At 34.9% G+C, this 23,258-nt stretch overlaps 1 protein-coding gene across 9 annotated transcripts in view; it reads left to right on the top strand.

The window, feature by feature from the left end:
• LOC128208856 (ryanodine receptor-like) overlaps positions 1–23,258 on the top strand; it is a 116,479-nt gene that overhangs the window by 62,745 nt on the left and 30,476 nt on the right. For 8 of the 9 annotated variants that reach the window (XM_052912504.1, XM_052912509.1, XM_052912506.1 and 5 more), the window contains 25 exons: positions 3,660–3,789; positions 4,199–4,438; positions 4,749–4,974; positions 5,253–5,503; positions 5,817–5,968; positions 7,577–7,797; positions 8,258–8,348; positions 8,706–8,843; positions 9,331–9,494; positions 9,754–9,832; positions 10,304–10,393; positions 10,723–10,857; positions 12,946–13,087; positions 13,376–13,499; positions 15,618–15,867; positions 16,205–16,323; positions 16,562–16,672; positions 17,110–17,348; positions 17,773–17,854; positions 19,499–19,525; positions 20,326–20,474; positions 20,809–20,986; positions 21,358–21,476; positions 21,789–21,973; positions 22,870–23,028. In XM_052912504.1, the coding sequence (XP_052768464.1) occupies positions 3,660–3,789; positions 4,199–4,438; positions 4,749–4,974; positions 5,253–5,503; positions 5,817–5,968; positions 7,577–7,797; positions 8,258–8,348; positions 8,706–8,843; positions 9,331–9,494; positions 9,754–9,832; positions 10,304–10,393; positions 10,723–10,857; positions 12,946–13,087; positions 13,376–13,499; positions 15,618–15,867; positions 16,205–16,323; positions 16,562–16,672; positions 17,110–17,348; positions 17,773–17,854; positions 19,499–19,525; positions 20,326–20,474; positions 20,809–20,986; positions 21,358–21,476; positions 21,789–21,973; positions 22,870–23,028 (3,801 nt within the window). The remainder of the gene's footprint in view (positions 1–3,659; positions 3,790–4,198; positions 4,439–4,748; positions 4,975–5,252; positions 5,504–5,816; positions 5,969–7,576; positions 7,798–8,257; positions 8,349–8,705; positions 8,844–9,330; positions 9,495–9,753; positions 9,833–10,303; positions 10,394–10,722; positions 10,858–12,945; positions 13,088–13,375; positions 13,500–15,617; positions 15,868–16,204; positions 16,324–16,561; positions 16,673–17,109; positions 17,349–17,772; positions 17,855–19,498; positions 19,526–20,325; positions 20,475–20,808; positions 20,987–21,357; positions 21,477–21,788; positions 21,974–22,869; positions 23,029–23,258) is intronic. The other variant, XM_052912508.1, reaches the window with a different exon arrangement.

The following is a 23,258-nucleotide window of genomic DNA, read 5'->3' as shown; positions in this document are numbered from 1 at the left end:
TTACAATGTCTGTTCTTGATAAGTGCAAAAATCTGCTTTTCGTTTAAAAGACTTTAAAGTTTAAAAGCCCCAAAATCTGTTTTTTTTATTTGTTTTTGCATTGCCCATTGTTGTCTGACCAGCTTACTGCTTAACATACTAACTGTCTTCCACTGACCAGTGTTACTCATTCCATTCTAGTAAACAATGGTATTCTCATGTTTACCTTACATTACTGCTCATATATATATGATTAGTGTTAACGCTTATGTCTCCCTCAAAGGAATAGCTGGACAGATTCTGATTTTATTGTTTGCCTCTGACGAAAAAAAAATCTCCAAGTTTCCATTAAGTCATTTATTGGTTTATTAAATTAGTGGTTCAATTTGGTTTGCGGATTTACCTTGTCTAGCATAGAGACATCTGCGCCAAACACTTAGAAAATTTTGAGTTATTTTTGTTTTACTAAACAATTAATTCAGTAGCAGGGCTGTGCCCTCCTTATGCAGAATTACTGATTTAGTTAACCATAAATAAATAATAGATGTTACGAAATATTATTAATTTTCTCCTGTTTGCAAATATAGCGTTTTCATGCACCGAGTTGTTTAGTTTACAGATACTTTATTGATAGAACATTGTATGCTTTACACTAACAGCATTGTATAACTGTATAACAGACACATACACATGCGTTAATGCACATTTGTTATCATTTTATTACTTGTATCTCACATAAAAGCTTACACTTAAGGAAATTCTAAGTAAGATGGGTTCTGTTAAAAATTTCTTGGTAAGTCCAACTGTTTTGCATATTAATACTTCCTGATCCCAATGTTGTTTTGCAATGTAGGATAAGATCTGAGTCATAAAAATGCCAGAATGACCATAGGTGGCAGTATTAGTCAGAGATGGGCAAAAGCATTTGAGAAGATCTCCAAGACTGTTTTCTACCCTTTCCCAATAAATCTGAACTTTTCAAGTAATAAAACAAATTAAATGCATAACTGCAACATACCTGAATCAGAATGTGTCTTTACGAGCTCGTACCTTATACATCACATTGTTGAAAAATTAGTTTAAAACTATTAAATGTTTTTTTATCCAATTGTTTTTCACCATTTCTGACCAACACTGCCACATATGCATAGGTGACGCTACATATAACATAGAAGCGCAATTCAATCAGGATCCTGAGGGCAAGTCTGGAAATCAGTGGATATTTACAATGAGAAATTAATCAAATTTATACTAGAAAAGTGATTATTTGAGTACGACAATGCCACCCAGATTAGACCAAATACATCCTTGCATAGCCATGCAGGATTTGATAGCAAGCCCGCTGTGCACTCGCAGGATTTGATAGCAAGCCCGCTGTGCACTCGCAGGATTTAATAGCAAGCCCGCTGTGCACTCGCAGGATTTGATAGCAAGCCCGCTGTGCACTCGCAGGATTTGATAGCAAGCCCACTGTGCACCCACATGATTTGATAGCAAGACTGCAGTGCACCCGTAGGATTTGATAGAAAACCCACAGTGCACCCTAGGGTTGGTACACTATGTAACAGGTCGAAAAGGTTCTTTGTATCCTATTTGTTCATTTAAGGATAGTAAAAAATATGGCATACAGAATCATATCTTGCTTACATTGACATTTCAAGGTTATGCATAGCCACTGGAGATTTTTTATGTACAATGTACTTATATTTGGACAAATGGTAGGGTATTATTTCTCAAGCTGTCATGTTGATAAAACTACCAACAGTAAACTAGAATTTAATTGTTGGTATAATAATAACTATGTGCAGTTCTCAGAAAAAATTAAGAGCTTTTGAGCACATTAAATATACAGCATGTTTTTAGTTTGTCTCTTTTTCAAGGGAAAAATCTTGAGGTGTTGTCATAGCCTTGGTGTCGTTAAGGGCCTTGTTCAAATTTGGTTATAACTCATAAATTAGTTTAAGATGTTCATATGAAACTCAGTACACATATTGCCAGAGATAATGCGCAAATATAAAGTAGGCTCAAATAATTGTTTGAGTTATGCCCCTTGTTCTATTGAAAAAGAAACAGATGAGTATTGACATTCCCTCCGCAGCACTCTATTTAAAATTTGCAAATGAAAAGGAACCCATCGTGATCTATCCGATTTTATTTTCTTTCGGCATGACAGCTTGGAGTGATATCCTATCATTTTGAATGTTAGTTAGAGCATCTATACCATTTTTGTGTTAATCTTTGACACTGCATCATTTTACTTACAGAGTAAATTGTTAATGTACATTGTAAGGTTTCTAGTTCATTTTCTGCATTGTATTGTGTATTTTTATGCTGTCATGCCATGTATATTTTAGGTATCAGTTTTATATTCTGTGGTAAAAATAGTTCTACAGTTTCATGCCACACATGCATGGGAAAATCACAGTTATGTTTCTTTTTGAAATATTTGAAATTTGTCAGAAATCTTGGTTTATTTTTGTATCAAATTGATTTGTATAGTATTTGCTATGTTCCTGTTGAAAGTGATCATGTGCCTAGTCATTTACATGACAGTGGAAATCCAATATGTTGAACTCTTTCATCTTGTCGATGAGTTTCTTGATTTATTGACCAATTACGCCATCATAATATTGCTGATGAAAAAGACATGTAAAACCCATAAGTTTTTAATCAGTAGACCGAAATAAACCCGGGTAGCAGTTTTTTATGATTGTAATACACAAATAAATAAATAATAATAAACAATTTCACAGGTTAGCTCAGTCATCGAGCAGTAACACTGAGAAATCGAGGCAGCTTTTTGTATGTGGTTATAGGACTCATCAAGATGTGTGATATGGTCGATTTTTCGAGAATATTGAAGAAAAAAAACATGAAAAAAAAAATTCATGAGGTCCCAACATTGTATACGAGATACATAGACATGTATAATAACTGTGAAAAATTGTATGCATTAATCTGGCATGGAACTCAATGATGTCATAGTTTTTCCTTATTGCATAGGTGTCACTTTTGTTCCATTTTGCATGCTTCATTTAGTGCTCACTTTCATTCTCTTCTTTCAGTTGCATTAAAGTATTGGTTTAGTGGTAGTATATATTTGCAAAACCATTTATAAAGCAAAAACATTTTGGAGTCTGTCAGATGATAAGCTCAATAGAAATATTCAATATTCTGTTTTAGGTAATGTTTTCAATTTTCTATGCACTTTTGTTGGATATGTGCAAGTACATTTAGTCTTGTATAATTTGATGGATTCAAACTATTCAATGCACTTTGATCATAGTATATACCCAATATTTCTTTGTATAAAAATAACCTTAGCACATAGTGTGTAAAAAAAAAAAAAAAAAACTTTTTTAGGTTGTCTGATTTTCATGGAGAAAATTTTAAGGTATTGTGACAACCTTGGTGAAAATGTTGGTGAAAATGTTGACAAAAGGACCAAAAACCTGGCTTTAATAATGTTGAATTATACTCTTAGTTCAAATTAATAAAAACAGAAATCACATACATTCATGTTGCTTGATAAGGATAATAGCTAGTCAGTTTTAAACCAGAATGTTAAGATAAAATTATCATAGAATATATTGAGACACACTCTTGTTAATCTGAAACATATATCATATTGGATAGATGAGTATCCATGTATGTTTTACATGCTGTGTGTTGTGTTGCAGGATGCTGCTGCGGAGATGGTCGTCATGTGTTGTCGGTTCTTGTGCTACTTCTGCCGAACCAGTGGCCAGAACCAGCGTGCCATGTTTGAACATCTTAGCTATCTCCTGGATAACAGCAGCATGTTGCTTGGTATGGCTGCCATTAAGAGCATTTGACAGCCTGAATATTACAATTTTATATAAACCATTGGATAAGGAATTATTGACATGATGCTGAACCACCCTGATATTAATAATCATAGATGTTAAACCAATGGAGAGATATTTATTTGTAACAAGATAACCATGGAGAAAGCAATTGCATGTGTTTATTCATTCAATATATACTTTTGTTTTTTATTATTAAGGGCTGTCATAGTCCAATTTAGTGTCATGCTCATTGAACAAGGTGTAGATACATTAATTAAAAGTCTCCATTTATGAGAGTTAAATTGAATGATAATGTTCACTATTCGTTGATGCTTTTGCACTCCACTGTCTTTGTTGTTTTTGTATATCACTCATGAAGACATACATAATTTAGCAAACTCCCTTTGCAGCACGCCCATCTTTGCGTGGCTCATGCCCCCTAGACGTGGCCTACAGCTCTCTTATGGACAACAATGAGCTGGCACTGGCATTACGAGAGGCCCATTTGGAGAAGATCGCCATTTACCTGTCCCGCTGTGGCCTCCAGTCAAACGTGGAACTCCTCGAGAAAGGGTACCCTGATATTGGCTGGGACCCGGTGGAGGGAGAGAGATACCTCGACTTCTTCAGGTTCTGTGTATGGGTCAATGGTGAGTTTTGTGATTTTATTTATTAGTATGCTATACCTTTGCTCTGTTTTAACCTATTACTCGAAATATGACGTTAGAAGGGTGTCCTATGTGTACTTGTATTAAAAGTAATACATACATCCACTATTTCTGCATAAAAGTTGCTTGTTATTCTGTCCCTTTCTGTTATTTGTAGATGCATTTTGTTGCCAAATCCAGATTAACAGGCTTGTATTTTCTAATTTATGACACATATGATCACATATCTTGTCATAACATAATTATCTTTCTTACAAACCATTAAGTGTGTGTTACTACTTTTGTCTGCCAGGTGAGACTGTTGAGGAGAATGCCAACCTGGTAGTACGACTGCTGATCCGACGCCCAGAATGTCTCGGCCCTGCCCTACGTGGAGAGGGAGGAGGACTTCTCAAGGCAATGAAAGATGGCATTAAAATGTCTGAACAGATTGCCGCAGCCCGTGACGGAGCCTCTTGCATGTTCCTCTCAGCCATGAATGATGATGATGACTCAGATGGGAAATATCTCTTCCAAAGGTCAGTGCTTCATGTTGATATTAAATTGGATGTATGAACCTGTTTTATTTCAGCATGTATCATACTTATGAATACAGGAACAGAAACAAAGTTAAATATGCAATACTATACTTTGAAGGTAGACCGAGAACAGACAAAGTTTCTGATTTTTTTTAGCACAAAATTAAATCAGCAAACTATATAAGCATATCATTTTTCAGATTTCACTCATTGAAAAAAAGCAATTATTTACATAAATTACTCAATTAATACTCAACACTTTTTGATAATCCTTGCAGCAAGTTTGACTTCTCCACCTTACCCCCTGAGGATGATGAAGACTACGTCGACATGGGTGGGGCGATCTTAAACTTTTACGCAGGGCTTGTAGATCTGCTTGGGCGGTGTGCCCCAGATGCGGAGTCAATCAAGGCAGGCCGGAGTGACGCCCTGCGGGCACGATCCATTCTGCGCTCTCTCGTCTCCATGGAGGACCTAGAGGGTGTCCTCGGTCTTCGATTTATTCTGCCAGTTGGAGGAGATGGAGATGGTATGTGATCGTTCTCCCTTATCTCCAGTTTAAGAAAATATGGGGAATTTAAATAATAAATGGAATCTAGCACTTTTACATACAGTTTGCAATGGGCCCTAATTTGGTTAAAAGCTTGCTGAAATTCGCTGCATAAAAGTGAATATTTATTTAGCATAGTAATGTAGTATAGATTTGCTGCCACCTGTCACAACACAGGTTCACAAGGCATCAACTGTGATGTTCTTTGGGCGCATAAATGGCATCAAAGTTCAGACAATGTTTGTCTGTAATATGAGGACTTGTATTAATGCATGTTTTGTTGGTATTGCAGGTGCATTTCCACCTGGCCTGCTACCACCCCACAAGGCATCAATTGTGATGTTCCTGGAGCGGGTTTATGGCATCGAGCACCAGGCCACATTCTTCCGGCTTCTTGAAGACTGCATTCTGTCCGACCTTCGGGCTGCAACCACACTTGATATGGTAATAACTCGTTTACTCTTGAAAAATGCTTGCCGTCTCTCGCTGAATAGTATTGAAGACAACATTTGATATGACAGACAGAAAGTTTGGTTTCGGGATTCTTTTAATGTTTTCAGTATGTGGTTTACATTTATTAGTGTTCTAAATATTTGAGATTTTTTTCCTGGTAATATTCTCCTTATTTTCTCTTAAATTATACATTTATTTCATATATGTTTACTGTCCAGTTTGGTTTCTTGACAATGTGTAGTGTTATCTTTTCATGAAAGCAACATTTTTTTCAATTTTTTAATGTCATTTTAATGTGACTGTGTGAATTTTTAACAGGAGAAAAAGGTAATGATTGTTGCCCCTCCCCCTATTTTTTTCCTTATTAATAAAAAACATAGAGCACCGTTGAGTAGTACAGTCTTAAATAGCTTTATATGTTTGACCATATATCTTGTTAATGTAAAAGTGACGTCATAGCACTTTGTATGTGTAATGTTTTACTGATGAATGTCTTTCCTATGTGTTTAAATATAATATTAAATCCTGTTTGCTGAACCATCATCATACTTTGTAAATTCTAGTTTTTTTCTGAGCATAAGTTAGTATAAGTTCTTTTGATAGTTTAGATGGTTTTTCAATTTCAGGAGAAGAAGGTATAATCATTTTATGTCTTATAGTTTCTTCTCTCTAACCTTTTCAATGACAAAATCCTTATATTACCAAATCAAGAATCCTTATTATGATTTGTTAGTTACCACTACAAAATTTATTAATGTTTATCTAACTGATCCTTTAGATTAAAGGGACTAGACACCAGATGATACAAATGCAAGAAAAAAAGAAAAAAACTTAAAAAATATAAAACTGATATTGTTCTGTACAACACATTGATTCTTAGTATCTAATGTATCACATGGCTTACGTTACATGTATCTTTCATAGTTTTTGTGTATTTTTCAAATTCGATGTATTAACTGGGTTTGTCTACTATGTAAATGCTAGTTAATTTAAAGAAATAGCTTTGATATTTGTATCTGTACTTATCATGTAACATTCACATGCTAAATATACACACTATAAACCCTGAAAGCGTTATGGGCTATTTTTAAACGGGCAAACTCAGCTGAGACAGCAACAAAATTTTATTTTTAATCATGTTAAATGATAAATTATCAGCCTCTTTTTAATCATGTTAAATGATAAATTATCAGCCTCATACTGGCTTGTATTTACAATTCTAGGCTTGTCTTGTGGAAATAAAGTTTTTGTGGATTTTGGGACCATCTGATGTATAACCCCTTTAATGTGCTAAAATTGCTTTCTTTTTACTAAAATCTTATTAATAAAAGTTTTTGAAGTCTGATTCATATTAATTTGAAACAAACACCTCAAATAACCCATCAATTTCCCCAAAACATTAACTTTAATTATATAGTGCCACATGCATAGCTTTTACCATTGTAACTTTATTTAACATAATCTCCTTATATGTTTGTTCATATCATGCTTTTTCAAAATGCTTTTTGAGAGTATCATTATAAAAAAAACAACCCCAAAACATAATTATCAGTATTTCCACTGAACATAGCTTAATTTTCATTTTCATTATTTATTAAGGCTGCCTCGTCAGAAAGCGACATGACCCTGGCATTGAACCGTTATCTGTGTGGTTCGGTGCTTCCCCTGCTAACAAAGCACAGTCACTTCTTCATGGATGCCGACCACATGTCATCTCTCCTGGAGTCCACCCTCAATACCGTATACCGGCTGTCCAAGTGTAACTCCCTCACAAAGAACCAGCGAGAGATGGTCTCCGACTTCCTCGTCGCCTTTACCAAGTAAGGGAGATTTACTGTCATGACTATGTAATATCTTTGGAACACACCATATAGTAACTGTTAGAAACATGTACATGAGTATCTTAACATTACTCCAAAATGTCCAAGTCTTTTAGGTACATTTCAGAAGTACAGGGTGTTATATTATTTTGTCCAACTTTTTGCTAATTAATTTTAACAAGTTACATGGTCCTAACATGACTACTAGTCAGATGGTATGAACTTTCTTTGGACTTAAAAGTATTTTAGGGATGTTTTCAGTTGTCGAACAGCTATGTTTTAAGTCAACAAACAACTAAATCAATGACGTCACATCCGGCTCATTTTCTCTGTAACATTCATAATGGCATTAAATATATAGAAAAATGGGTTTCATTATGCTTAAAATATTTATTTAACATGTGAAAATGACTTCATCAATGAACAGCTAAATCATTGCCACTTTCCTGACTGTTTACAGCCAGCTGCGCCCTCCAATGATGGCCAAGCTGCTGCGGAAGATGGCTGTTGATGTGCCTGCTCTCAATGAAAACACTGTGGTACCCTTGAGGGTAAGCAAGCCTGTCCCATATCTAGTTCTAAGGCATGACATTAATGAGTATTTTGATAAGGCCAACCTTGAAGAAATGTTTGTTTGTGGTAACCAAACAGAAACAGTATAATAAGCCCAACTAAAAAAATATTATGGCTATCTAGGGTGTCATTTTTTCTGTCTATTTTCTACAGAGAGACATTGATAATCAAAAGGTGCATACTAAAGGCTTTGACATTAGCCAAATTTGATGACAGGTAAATTTCACACAGTCATGATGAAAATGTATAAATTTCTGAATGTAATGTGTTGAAATCTGAACAATGACTATATCCTCATAGAAATCATGCAATTGAGCTTTGTAATATCCCCACAGGTGTTGACAGCATACTACGAGAGGTGTGGTCGGTACTACAGCCACGGTGGGTGGGGCTCATTTGGGGCTGCCAGCGATGAGGAGAAAAAGCTAACCATGATGCTTTTCTCCGGGATTTTTGACTCTCTTTCAACAAGGGTAAGCTATAATGGGAATAGTTGTTGGCACACCAAAGTATTTGTATCCTCATTTATCCAAAGTAAAAGTATGCTCCATTTGTCCTTATTCCTCCAGTTAATTATTCAAAACTGTGCTTTATATTTATAGCATTATTGGCATTGGCCTGATTATTTTAGGAATATCTCATTAAACATTTTGCAATGTTTTCCATATAGATCTCTGTTGCAATACTTCAACTTGAAAGATATATAATATACATAGTAGGATTATATAATGATTATAAAGTCACAATGATGAACATGCTCAAAATAATTTTAATTGTGATGAACATATGTACTGCTGTTCATGTGATTAAAAAAATATATCCTTTCATGAGTGATAGGCAGTAGAAGCTCTCTTGAGTGAGGATTGAATCGGACCTTCAAATCCAGAATCTGGCACCTGTTCATCATATGGAGGCTACTGATGAAGTATAATTAATCCAGTGTATGTGTTCTGTTTGCAGGCTTATGACCCAGAGCTGTTTTCCAAGGCCTTGCCATGCCTGTCAGCGATTGGCTGTGCCCTGTCACCCGACTACTCTCTGACAAGTCACGATGACAGCTGGTACCACAAGGCGATCGCCGAGTCTGAGGCTGTCTACAATCCCAACCCCATTGATACCTCCAGGTGAACCATGACTTGCATATAACATTGTTGTATTAAATTTTGAGTAATCAGTGCATACAATTTGTACTGCTTTAAGGCCAAATGTTGATGATCAAGATCTCCTATATTTGATTTTGAGTGCTTTAAAGTAACTTAATACATGTGTTTTAAATGTTTGAGTCTACCTGAATTATTCCCCTTTGTGTATAGACCAGACGGACATGAATGCATTGACTTTCATGTGCATATATGTACACATATATTTATCTTATTTTTGTAGGGTACATTTGAACCAGTCATTAGAGACGGCCTGTAACAAGTTTGCTGAGCACTTCCATGACACATGGTCTTTGAAAAAGGTAAGTTTCACTATTTCAAATACAGTTTCACTGAATTAATACCCATATTTGAAAACCGTATGATGGGCGGCTTCAGTATTTTTATTGTCCAGACTCTAATGACATCAAAATACTAGTATGAATCAAATTAAAGTATGGGGATCAACCATGTAGCAAATAATCTGCTTGTTAAGAACTTCCTTTAAGTTAACAACATTTTTAACTTTCAAATTCTAATTGCTCTGAAAGTTTCATGGATATATTTGTGATCTGCAGTATTTCAGCTGTACTGTTTTTTTTTAACTATATGAGCACATCATCAAATAGTTAACTTTTAAACGTTAACAACAATGCCATTAATCTACACAATTTACGTAGTAATGTTGTTAACTTAAACAAAGTTCCGAACAATGAGCCCAATGTTACCTATGGGACCGCAACAATCATGGCCATCGGACTAAGTTCATAAATGATTAATCTTTTACCTCATAGATTGATGAAGGCTGGACATTTGGTAGCACTTTTGATGAAGACAGGAAATATCATCCGATGATCAAGCCTTACCACATGTTGGGAGATAGGGTAAGTGAAAATTGAAGAGTTTTTAAAACTGGTTATGAATGATATATTGATTCTCACCAAATTAATTACAGTTAAACATTATCAAAAGAAACATGCATGTTTGGCATTTGAAAATCTATTCTGCCTGTTTGTTTGGAAATTGTCAGTTTGGTACAACTTTTAACTTATCATTATGACAGTGAACTGATTTTTAATTGATGCATTTTGAAAATATGATAAAATTGAATAATGCCTCACGGAAATTTTACAAGACATGTTTCAAAAGTAGTCCATGTGATTTGATTTCATGTATGTTAGAAATTGGCAAAAATGATTGATGTGACGTTTAGGAGAAGAACAAGTACCTGCAGCCAATGAGAGACTCTGTGAGGTCAGTGATTGCGTGGGGCTGGGCCATGGAGCAGGACCAGGCACGGCTCACGGCCAACAGGGAGTCCATGAAGAGGCGAATGTCAAAGGATGTGGTATGTTACATATCACACCATAGAACTGAGGTGTTGCATCGTGGAATTTGTGGCTGAAAGTCGTTTTTTTGCAGAATTAATGATTTACATATTATCATAGTTTAATATGATAACAAAATTATTTGGGGCGAAACAGTGAGTTTTCTTCCAAATGAAGGATTCCAACCTTGAGCTTCCAGTGATCCAACATAGTCTTTACAGGACATTATTTTGGGGGTATTATGCATATACATAACACAGATTGAGTGCACAAAATTCAATATCATTCAGTAAGCTGATACTTTGCAAAAACTTAATTTCTTATATTTATTTTGCTTTCAGGAAAGAATTATTTTGCTTTTAGAGAAAAATTGTATTGTTTTTAGCTGTAATTTGTATTTTGTCATGTAATTCCATTATTTCCCCACCCACATTTAGGTTCCTTTGATCCAGAGGTCAACATATAATGTGAGCTTTAAGGAAACCGTAAATCTATTCAGGAGACAAAGCAGTGTTCCGTCGAAACTGGCGAAGGTGTCTTAAAATAAAAATTGCATCACATTCTCACAAAAGGCCTACTTATATACATGTACAAAAATATTTTATGATATGAACTGAAACAAGCAGAAATGGCTCATATTGTAAGAGCTTATGCAATGGTGCGGTGTATGTTGTCTGTACATCCTAATACAATTGTTTGTATGTATGCGTTAAAGTCTTCAGTTTTGATAGCATCTCAATTAAACTTATACAGTAGTTAGATATCCATAAGAGACAGTAGTTTGATATTTGAGAGCTTGGTTCCTATTGTAAACAAGCCAAATTCACCCATGCATGACGGGATTATGCCCCTTGAAATGGTGTAGTCCTATCAAAAATATACTTTAAGGATTACAACTAATACAGAGAGTTGTGTATTATAGAAATGTAAGGATCCTTTTGCCCTTTGGAAATCATATCTGTCACTGATTGCTTTCTTTTGAATGTGGGTTCAGTATATTGCCCATATATACTAGTATGAATGGTACATGCTTTGTAGAAAAAAATACTGAAAATATAATGCCAGTAGAATATAGGCCTTCATGGGCCTCTTGTTATAATTTATCCCATGTAATATATTTATATGAAGAAGTGTAAACTCCCTTAAATGTACCATGGACCGTAAAAATATATCACACCATGGATGGAGCCACTGTTTCCTATTATGTCAAAATTTACTGTAAAGACCTATCTCTGCTTGTTGCCGTTCAGTAAAATTGTCACCTAACTCACCTTAATTATGTTGGCGGTTTAACTAACAATTGTGGCTTGTGTTATAACCATACGTTTGCACATATTCAAATGTACTTTACAACATTTTCTTCTTTTTCTCTGTGAACTGTATGCCTTTCTCCACTGGTACTGGGAAACAGTGTTGGTATTATGCTATGTACATATAGAGCATAATTGTTTGTTTCAGAGTAAGATCGCAATATTTTTCACTAAGTGGGCTCCAAAATATACATTTACTTTTGGTGTCCACTTAGTGAAATATATTGCAATCTTACACTGCAACAAAATGTGTATTGTATGCCTAGAAGGGAAATAAAAAAAATTGCGAATGTAATGTCATGTGGGAAATGATGTCATTGAAATTGTGTGTCAGCTTTGTGTGACTGACACTTTATTTTGCATGTTAAATCTTCAATGCAGTGTTAAAATATCAATTTTTTATTTCACTGTTTTAAACGTTAATATCAGTTTTATTTCACTGATAAATCTTTATTTATCAGAGGATAGCATATAATAAACAAACATGTGTCACATACTTATTGGTAATGGTACCTGGGTTCTTGCTTTTACATGTGTAACATTAAACTAATGGATGTCAACATTATGAGACCATCAAATTAAACAATTTTTTGATAATTTCAGTTATCAATGTATAAGATAGTTCCTATGCAATATATTTATCATCATTTGAGTGCTTAAGCATTTCATAATTTTTAACTATATAGTTATTCTCAATTGAAAAACATTGTTATAAGAAAAAACAAAACAATTAGTTAAAAAATTCAAATAAATAATATTTGACATTTAACAATGTGAATGTCGTTTCTAACCCCTTAGTTTGACCATGGGTACAGTCCACGACCTTACGACCTCCGGAATATGACCTTGACCCGGGAGATGCAGACACTAGCGGAAAAACTGGCAGAAAACTCACATGACCTTTGGGCCAAAAGAAAGAAACTTGAGCTTGAGGAAATTGGTATGGGTCATGATCTGTTTATTTCAATGAGAAGGATCACTGTTTGAAAATTTGTGTCAAATTTATATCAATAAGTATTATTTTTTTTAAAGTTCGTCTGTTTTTTTTTCTTAAAAAGTTGTGGAATTTAAGCCTTGTTGTTTCTTTTTGGCAGTTGAATTGGCATGTAAAATTTTTAATCTTAACCTTGGCCATAATTCAACTTCTACAGCAAGGTAACCAAACTCTTGTGTTAATAATTTGATTTTCTTTAAGGAACAAATATGTATCTGAATTCTGTACATTTAGGTGGAGGAGTACACCCACAGCTTGTCCCATATGACATTCTGACAGAGAAAGAGAAGAAGAAAGATCGTGAACATGCGCATGAATTGCTAAAGTTCCTCCAGTTCCTTGGATTCAGGGTCCACAGGTAAGGCATGGAAACATGCTATGGTGATACGTCCATTTATTGCCAAACAAGCCAGTAAGCTTATGAAATGTGATAGCTGGTAAGCTTGTCTGGCCCTCAATGGACAAATAATATTGACCAGCTGCAAGCGTTTTATTTGTTTCATTTTTCACATTTTTCATATTTTTATTAATTTAGGTTAGAATTGGATGAATTTGAAATTCGTCCATAGAGTATACTAACAGAAGAAGTTTGTTGATGGCCCTATTAATGTTCGGGTCCGTGTTTCATTAAGCATCTAATTAGTCGTAAGTAAAGTGAAATAATTTTAGTGTCCTGTGTTTGTTATTTTTCTGTATATTTGTGTGTAATGAATTTTGGTTGGCATCAAAATTGAAAACAGAGTTCGGGAAATGAAAAACATCAATTTGTTGTCATCGACAATGTCCCTTAAGTTTAAGATTTTGTAAGTTACGACTTAGATCCTTTAATGAAACAGGACCAGGCTTTATAAACAAGCTACCATAATTGTGAAATTCAGTCATCTGAATGTATATTTGCACATTGTGTTTCAATTTAGCTAATATGCAGATGCATGTGTAACAATTATGATCATATATCATATGCATTTGTAACACTAATGATCATATATCATATGCATTAGTAACACTAATGATCATATATCATATGCATTTGTTACATTCATGATTACACATCATATGCATTTGTAACACTAATGATCATATATCATATGCATTTGTAACATGATTATGTCTGATGTAGATAGCTTTTTTGCAACATTTTATATCTAATCTAACAGCAGTAGATCTGCGATTAACAAATCTTGCTTTTTCCTTGCTCCCAGATTCATTTCATCTGCAGAAACACCACACCCCACCATGCATCCCATATCTTGTGAATGTGTCTTTACGTTCATCATGTATTGCATGAATATTACATTGTATCATATTGGAAAGTATTTTCTTTGTTTTATTCATTTATTTATTGTCATAGCAGAAACAGGAGTCAGTGGTCAGAGCTGTTACAGTGCAATAAGTAGCATGTGGAAAAATTGCAACGACATTCACTTATACCCATGCTACTTATTGAATGCTGTCCATGACAACATTGGTATAGTAGTTTTTACTTGTATATCAACATGTAATGGAGATATTTTTTTGCTTCTGGTCTGAATTTTTATTTGTTATTAAGAGCATGTTGATGAAATTATTTCTTTGTTCATTTTTTCTTAAAAAAACACACATAAAATTACCTTTTTAACACAGATGATAGTTAATTCCAACACTTTCACAGGGATTCAAAATATTCCCAATTCTAAATGTGCTGTTTTTCAGTCATTTAAGGATTTAATGATTTAAACTTTATCAGGTGCAATTCCACTTATGCTACCAACTAATTCAGTCTTCAAAATTTGATAGTTCGAGGCTCATTAAATATATTTTGGACTACCAGATTTTGTGTCTCGGTACCAGTGACTCCATGATATTTTTTTTATCACATTGTTAAAAAAAAATGCACTGAAAAACATTCTCAATTCAGCAGTTACTTCCCTTTACACTTTGTGCTGAATAAATCAGAATTAATGACATTGTTAAGTCCTCACTGATTGGCTTTTGCCTTACTATCCTGGCACCCTTTAGCTGATGTGACATGCCTAATTGGCTAATACCCATACGCAGCTTGTCCTAAAACTTGACGATTGGAATACAGGCCTCAATTCACATTTATTGACATAGGTTTTATGATATTTAGTGTGCCAGGATTAAGCATGTCACTGCATTTAATGAATGTCACATTGCTAGCTGAGCTTTTGAAGGGATGTCCGCACTGACACACCAAATGTGCCAGGGAAAATATTGCTTTTAATGGATACAATATGTTTATTTATTGTAATATTGTTCAGTGTTTTTAGTATGTTTTTACTTGTAAATGAAGTATGCTGTTTTATTGTCAAGTAAATCAATTATCGTATTACTTAACAAAATCAACTTGTTGTGATACTGTACAGCTGACAATGCATTTACATGTTGTATTTTCTTCTCTCCTTCTCTCCCCTTGTTTTAACCTGCGTATCCTTATTTACCTCCCCTGCCCCACCCCCTGACCCGCCCACTGCAGCAATGATATGGACCTGGACAGCAAGGGTCAACGCAAGAAATCAACTTCCAGACCGTCCAAGGACTCCGAGGCCGACAGCGGTGTGGGGGTTACAGCTATGGAGAAGAGGTTCGCGTACAGTCTGCTGGAGAAACTGCTCATGTACTTTGATAAAGCTTCTATGAGCATGACTCAGACACGGTCAAGCTCTCGGTACAGCCGGAGGGGAAGTTTTACCACCGCTACTGAGGATGTCAAGTTCTTTGGCAAGGTTGGTATGGAACCAGAAAAAGTCGGATTTATATCCAGATAAAAATGGAAGTGAATACATAATGAAACACCATTAAACAATTTATGCTACTATTTTTTGTTCTTTGAAATTATTTTTTTATTCTGTTTGTCCAATTTTACAATTTTATTCTTGCAGGCTGGATTGAAAAGCATATATATGTACTTGTATAAAATGTTCTTAAGAATCAAATTTTACTGAACATAACATATAATTTTAGTAGTTCAAAAATGTTGTCCAGGCACATATTAATGTTACTCTTTGAGAAACAAGTGGCATTATCTTGCATATAAAAAATAAATCTTTATTTATATGCTAGGTTGTGTTGCCGTTTGTGGAGAAGTATTTCCGGGCACATCGGGAGTACTTTGTTGGTGGACCTAACGCCCCAAACACTGGATCCATGGCCTCAATCAAAGAAAAGGAAATGACTGCCAGGTGAGTAAGCTACTTGATGGATTGAAATAAATATATATGATCTGGCTGATTTTAGGGGGATTTTGATGTTAATTGAAGGCTTTTGTTCAAACTTAGAATGTTATTCTACACAATGATTTTGAACATATGCATAAAGAGACAGTATGAAACAATATCTGAATTATTTTTATCAAATATATGTATTATCATCTTATCTGTAAAGTCACCTTTATCATGATATTTTTGTGTATGTTTTCAGTCTGTTTTCTAAGCTTACGTTCACCCTGCGTACGAAGCTGATGGCATTTGGTCACGATGTGAACATCTCTGTCCGATGTCTGCAGGTCCTCATACAGGCCGTTGATGCCAGGTAACAAACTGTTACATAAATCTTAGCGATATACATGCAGCACAGCACAATACATGCAGGAAGTCAGCAGTTATTATACTTCTCAAGCAATTTGTGAACAAATTGCTTTACACTGTTGATGTTATTTTTTTTACATTATGTCATTACTGCATTCTGACTGGATAAGCACATCTTTATTTACCAATGTTTGAATGTTAACTTTGAGCTGTGTTATGATTCTAAAAATTAAACAGTCATCATTATATTTATTTAAATTTAGTTTGAATGGCTAGTGCTTAGTCAAATTTTTTTTTTCATTTACTGTGAAACTAGAGCAGCTGTGTAAAATATGTTTGAATTTTGTATGGAAATAAAAACAGGAAACACAAAACTAGTTAAAATAACTTTGTTAATAAGCTGCAAACTGAAGAAAGGTTATGTGTATTTGGCATATACAGGACAGTGGTAAAGAACAGCCCTGAGATAATCCGATCGTCATTACTGCCATTCTTCAACAATGCCGCTGATGACCTTGCGAACCTCGTTGAGAACTTACAGAATGGTCGGTTCAGCCATGTGAAGGGCACGATCACGCGTGGGGCCACCAGCCTCAACTATGTTCACATGGTCCTGCTGCCCGTCCTCTCGTCATTGTTTGACCATCTTGGCAGAAACAAGTTTGGGCCTGATCTCATTGGTAAATTTCACAATTGATTTTTTAACATTAAATCCAGATATGGACCAAATCTCTTTGGTATCGCTTACTGTTTAACAAACAGTTATAAGGACAAACGTGGTAAAATGACACCTGTTTAATTAACAGGTATCACACCAACTGTTTAATTAAGAGGTATACAGACAACTGTTTAAGTGAGTGGAATATTTTATGAATGTTTTGACCAGATATCATTGGTTAAGCCAATAGCATTTTCAGTGGAATTAATTTAATTCATGATATGCATTTAAGTAAAGAACACTGTACAAACTGAACGGTTTTCACTTTGTTTTCCATGACAGTAACATAAACATACTAATTATTAAGGCGTAAAAAAATCTTTGTGATGGATAGAAAGTTGGACATGTTGGATGAGTAAAACATGTTGTATTATGATTGGTTTCAGTGCAAGACGTCCAGCTGGCGTGTTACCGGATCCTGAACTCCCTCTACATTCTGGGAACCAGTAGCAGCGAGTTCCTCACCAGGTCTGTTGATCATTTTCACCATTTTTACCCATTTCACAGTCGAATGCCACTGTTACTCAAATTTAAGAATAGAATCTGAGTGTTTTGATTGGACTGTAAAAATAGCTAGCCAATAGTCAGAATGGAATCACAAAGGCATGAATAAGAATAAGTATTGTATTGAATACTGGCTCTGTTTGTAAGACACATTCAAATATTTCTTTTAGGTTTTTTTCTTGTAACAAAGATAAAACCCTAAAAAAAGAACAAATGTACATATATGTGTACTTCTATAAATTTTTGCTGTATGAGATAAATCCTTTTTTGCAGGATATATGATTGTTACTATAATGCCAACTTTTCAAGGTGTTTGAAAAGAGTTGGTAATTGGACAATTATGAGTAGGAAAGGGTTGCCTATTCCTGGTTTCTTAGACAAGTAAAAATATTCATGCTTGAAATCAGCTGTTCATCATAATTTAGAATAAGTTTTGGCTGACAAAATACCTCACCTACATGTTTATGATAATGTGTGTACAGATTGTTGAATATTACGAACAAGTGGATCGCACTAAAGTTTGGCCAACCAATACACCAAGAGAGGCAAGTGAATGTTGGGAAAGTCATGCACAGAAATATAACGCTGTCTCTTTGTACTCTGGACAATGTTAACCTATACTCTGGGCAATGTTAACCTGTACTGTCGACAATGTTAACCTGTACTCTGGACACTGTTAACCCATACTCTCGACAATATTTATATGTACTCTAGACAATGTGAACTTCTATTCTGGGCAATGTTAACCTGTGCTCTCGGCAATGTTAACCAGAACTATCTCATACAATGTGTTAACTTTGGGCAAGTTGAGTAAACAGAGAGTACCACAGCGCCATGTGAGAGCCCTCCTTCCCTAAGCCATGACCTTGGTGGCACTCTCTGCTAACATACCACTGCATTGGAGCTGGTTGATTATAGTGCTTAATGGTGAACAGCTTAAGCAACTTTGCTGGTTCTATCTAATACAGCGTAAACTGCTGCTTGCATGATAACAACAGGAATTATGACGCCATTCATTGAAAATGTCTAGTTTTGAAAGGATGAAGATGTAATTACGGTCAGTGTGTATGATAACGTTGTTGTTGCTTTCAAAGCATGGCAGGGACACAGTGATAAATATGTCTTGCCTGCATATTTTTCATACTTTTGTTTCTGATCAATAACTTTTAAACAACTTGTAGTGTTTTCAGACCATGAATGCACATGTTAAAAACTATTTAAGATCAGAAGATGACCTTTGTTGATTTAAGGGTCAGTAGGTGAAAGGTCAAGGTCATGGTGACTTTAAAATAAGAAAAAGATGGGCGCTCTCAACAGGAAACACATCTGTTTTGCAGAATTCTAGTTGATCTGACGGCCACTTATGTTAGTTCTAGACAATGCGACAACAGTGGAATCAACCAATATGTGGAATCATTCAAAGGCTATTCATTGGAATGACCAAGACTTGGATTAATCAAAGTCAATATTGTTTGATTGAATGATGAGGAATTGCTTCAGATCTTTTCAAATTTGCTATTTTGACATCTCAACAATAATGGATGGCTTCATAATTTCATAACGCTCTTGTAATCAGACTTATTGTTTTAAACACTGCTCTTATTTCAGAGAAACCATTGCATCAGAATTGTCCAGGTATTACGTATGACCCTATCAATATAATTCATTTTTTCAAATGTTGCTGAGCACATGGAATGGCTTTTCATATTTTTTTACCCTGAATTGAGACCTTGATGTAGAAAAGTGCACATTAGCCCGCATGACACTTAAATGTTTACCTTGACATTTTAGCATCACCAGAGATAGTATTTGTTTTTAAAAATAATCAGTCCGCACAGTTTTATTTCTTTGTTTTGTTAAGTGTAAAAAAAGACATTGTCTTCTTGTTTTTAGCTGCTTTAGTTTTGTTTTTTGTTGCTTGTAAATACAGGCTACAGATTTTACATAATGTTTATATTGATCAGTAAACATAATGATAGATATAGAATTTATACTTTGCCTTTAATAACTGTATACTATGCTAAAAAGGACATGTTTGCACAGCTTTCTTCCATACGTTTTAAGTCAAATAAAAAGTACCATTAGCACATTGTAGTGAATGTCTTTTTATATTTTTGACTTTCAGCATTGATTTAAAAAGTTGTCATCCACCTTTTAAACTTCTTGTGTTGTTCCCTGATTCTTACGCCCTGCCCCAATAGAAACTATTATATTCTGTTCTTTTCTTTTCAATTAGAGTTAATTTAAAACCTGTTACCAAAAGTTAAAATGAAAATATAAGCGAAATTCAGGAAGCCATTTAGAAAGAAGAATTTGCATGATGTTTTTGTGCCAGAGATATTGTTTTCAAAATTGTTAAAAATAATTATTGTTAGAATGATTTATGTCCTTTAATATCCAAGATGAATGATTGTATATATTTCCCGTGCCCACAGACATCGGCCAGCTCTTGGGGAGTGCCTGAGCTCGTATGCGGGCTGTTTCCCCGTCGCCTTCCTCGAGCCTAAGATGAACAAGTACAACAAATACTCCATCCTGTTTGGACTCGAGGGCAAAATATCCGAGCATTCTCTCGAGGCCCAGGGTTAGTATTTCACTGTTAAATTTATGTGAATCATTTTTCTTAAGGTAATTTAAAAAAGTTTTTGGTTTGAAAAAAAATCTTGGGCATTTACACTTTTATGGTTGTAAAACATACAACTTGTTATTTGAGCTCTTCTTTTTACATGTTTAAAGTATTTGCTAGATTATTTGAGCTGAATAATAATTTGTTATGCATGATTGAAACTTTGATACTCAAAAGACCTAACCATAAGCATATACCATTCAAGTTGTGAAGTTACCACCATGAGACAGGAAAAAAGACTGTTCACTGATCTTTTAAACAAATATATGGAATTTTTCCCCTATATTCGCAGAGGTGATGGACCTTCTACAGGAGACTTTACCGCCTCTAGAGAACATTGTTGCGGAGATTGACACCCTTGCCGAATCGGGGGGCAAGTATATGGAGGCCCCTCATGTCATAGAGGTCACCCTGCCCATGGTGTGCAGTTACCTCCCATACTGGCTTCAGAACGCTCCTGCCATACAGGGGTATGCTATCTGGTTTAGCATTTTGAAAAAAAATGCATGTTTTTCATATTAAGTTTGGTTTCATCATAATTTTATTAAAAGAATTGATGTATACAGCTCCCTGTATGGGCTACAGCCAGTCATACCATAATGATTCTATGTTAAACAACTTACAAGCTTTCTCTTCTCATGATTAATGTGAATTTTTAACTCATTGTTTTCTTCACTTGTTTTGAAATAAATTGCCATTATGTCTGAAAAACAAATCATTGTCTTCATTAGGCCTTGTATTATAAATTTTGCAGGACCTGTGGTTTTGATGGACCGTGGACAATGTTCTTCTGCCTTATAATCATACTGATATACAGTGTAATGAAATTATTTTTTTGCAGTACAAACCCTGTTAGCACAGTGACGGTAGATTTGATGAACCGAGTGTTGGGCAACGTTCTTCACCTGATCAGCAACAATGTAGGAGCCGAGGATGCACCATGGATGAACACCATTGCATGTATGTAGCATTGAGAGACTTTGTGACAAAAGGCTCTCTCATTTATGCCCCTTTATTTAATCTATTATCGTTATATGACAGCTAACGAGTTTGTTCAAAATTAAAATGTTACTGTGTCGTCAATAATTCTGGGCATTTTCTAATTACCAAGTAACACAGATTTATCCTCTTGACACAAAAGAATTACAAAGGGTTGTCAAATATCAGGATTGTTGTTTTTGTTTGTTAAGGATCTGAATTTTTGCTAGTCAGCATGTGAAATTAAATTTCGCTATACATTTGTTAACATTTATTGAACCCGTTCCTCTACAGCACGTGTACAGCCAATCATCAGCAGTTCTCAGCCAGACATGATATCAGACCACTTCCTGCCGATTGCAAAGAAGATTCGTGACAATGCGATGGTCGTAGAACACAAGGAGAAACAGCTTTACCTGACAAAGATGCACCAGTCTCAAAACGATGATGACTCTGATATGGAGGCTGACGTACAACTGGTGAGGCACTCAACACTTTGCATATACAGTTGAAACTGCTTGGCTCAATATTCTAGGGACCGGCCATAATACTTTGAGCCTCGAGAATATCGAGCCAAGCGGGATTGCTTATTGAACATAATTCTTTCTTTCCTACGTTACAAAAAGTCTTATTCATCTCGTTTGATATTTGCTATGCTATCTCCACAAGAGAAGAGTATTTATTGGACTAAATTACTGTACACACATTGTACTGTTCGCAACATGACATACTATGAAAATATATTTTGATTCTTTTATTGACGCAATATAATAACTAAATAGAAATCATTCTCAGCATTTGACATTTGTTATAATTCATCCATTGAGAGAAGCAGTCAGCCCAATATTTTGTGAATGTTGCCTTATCAAAATGCATTGATATTTATACATGGATAACAACTAGAATCATAACTTAAAGTGATGGCATGTTTGCTCAAACTGTTAAACCATTTAAATTTGATAACAATTATAATACCAATCAAGCAATTTTAATCGATTAGCACCTTGTGTTAAATGAAGCCAAGCAATCCGATCAAATTTTATATGAACATAGATTTTAAAAAAATCGGTCCTTTTAATCTGGCTCGAGCCAACGAGGATATCGGGCCATGAGATATCGAGCCAACGAGGATATCGGGCCATGAGATATCGAGCCAACGAGGATATCGGGCCATGAGATATCGAGCCAACGAATTTCCACTGTATAGTATCTAAAATGTATATATGTTTTATGCTTAAGGCCTTGAAAACTTGTGGTTGCTCTATATTGATTACTTGTTTGAGTCATGATATAGATATATATTTTTTATTATTATTTTAGTTTTCACAAAATTAAGAGTTCATTTTTTGATGGTGATTTGTTTTCTAACCCTCAGGCTTTTAGTATCTTGGTTCGAGACATCTACGCATTCTACCCCCTGCTGATCAAGTATGTGGACCTGCATCGGTCCACCTGGCTCAAGAATCCTACCTCCGCTGCTGAAGAGCTTTTCACACTCATTGCAGACATCTTCCTTCTCTGGTCAAAATCTATTGTAAGAATATTTTTTGTGTTAGACTTATTTATGTATATGTCACCAATATATGTTTAAATACATATGAGTTTTTCCTCAAACTTTTTACACTTGGTTACCGGTAATAGCCTAAACTATTTTATTTAATTCTGTGAAAAACCAACAATAATTTTATAATGTTCATGTACTTGCAGTTATATATATATATGCTAATCAGGAAGCTGGGCAAATGAGCAAGATTATTCCTAAAA

The sequence above is a fragment of the Mya arenaria genome, chromosome 11, assembly GCF_026914265.1.
Source record: "Mya arenaria isolate MELC-2E11 chromosome 11, ASM2691426v1".
Lineage (NCBI taxonomy): Eukaryota > Metazoa > Mollusca > Bivalvia > Myida > Myidae > Mya > Mya arenaria.
This window is presented reverse-complemented; position numbering and strand designations above follow the sequence as displayed.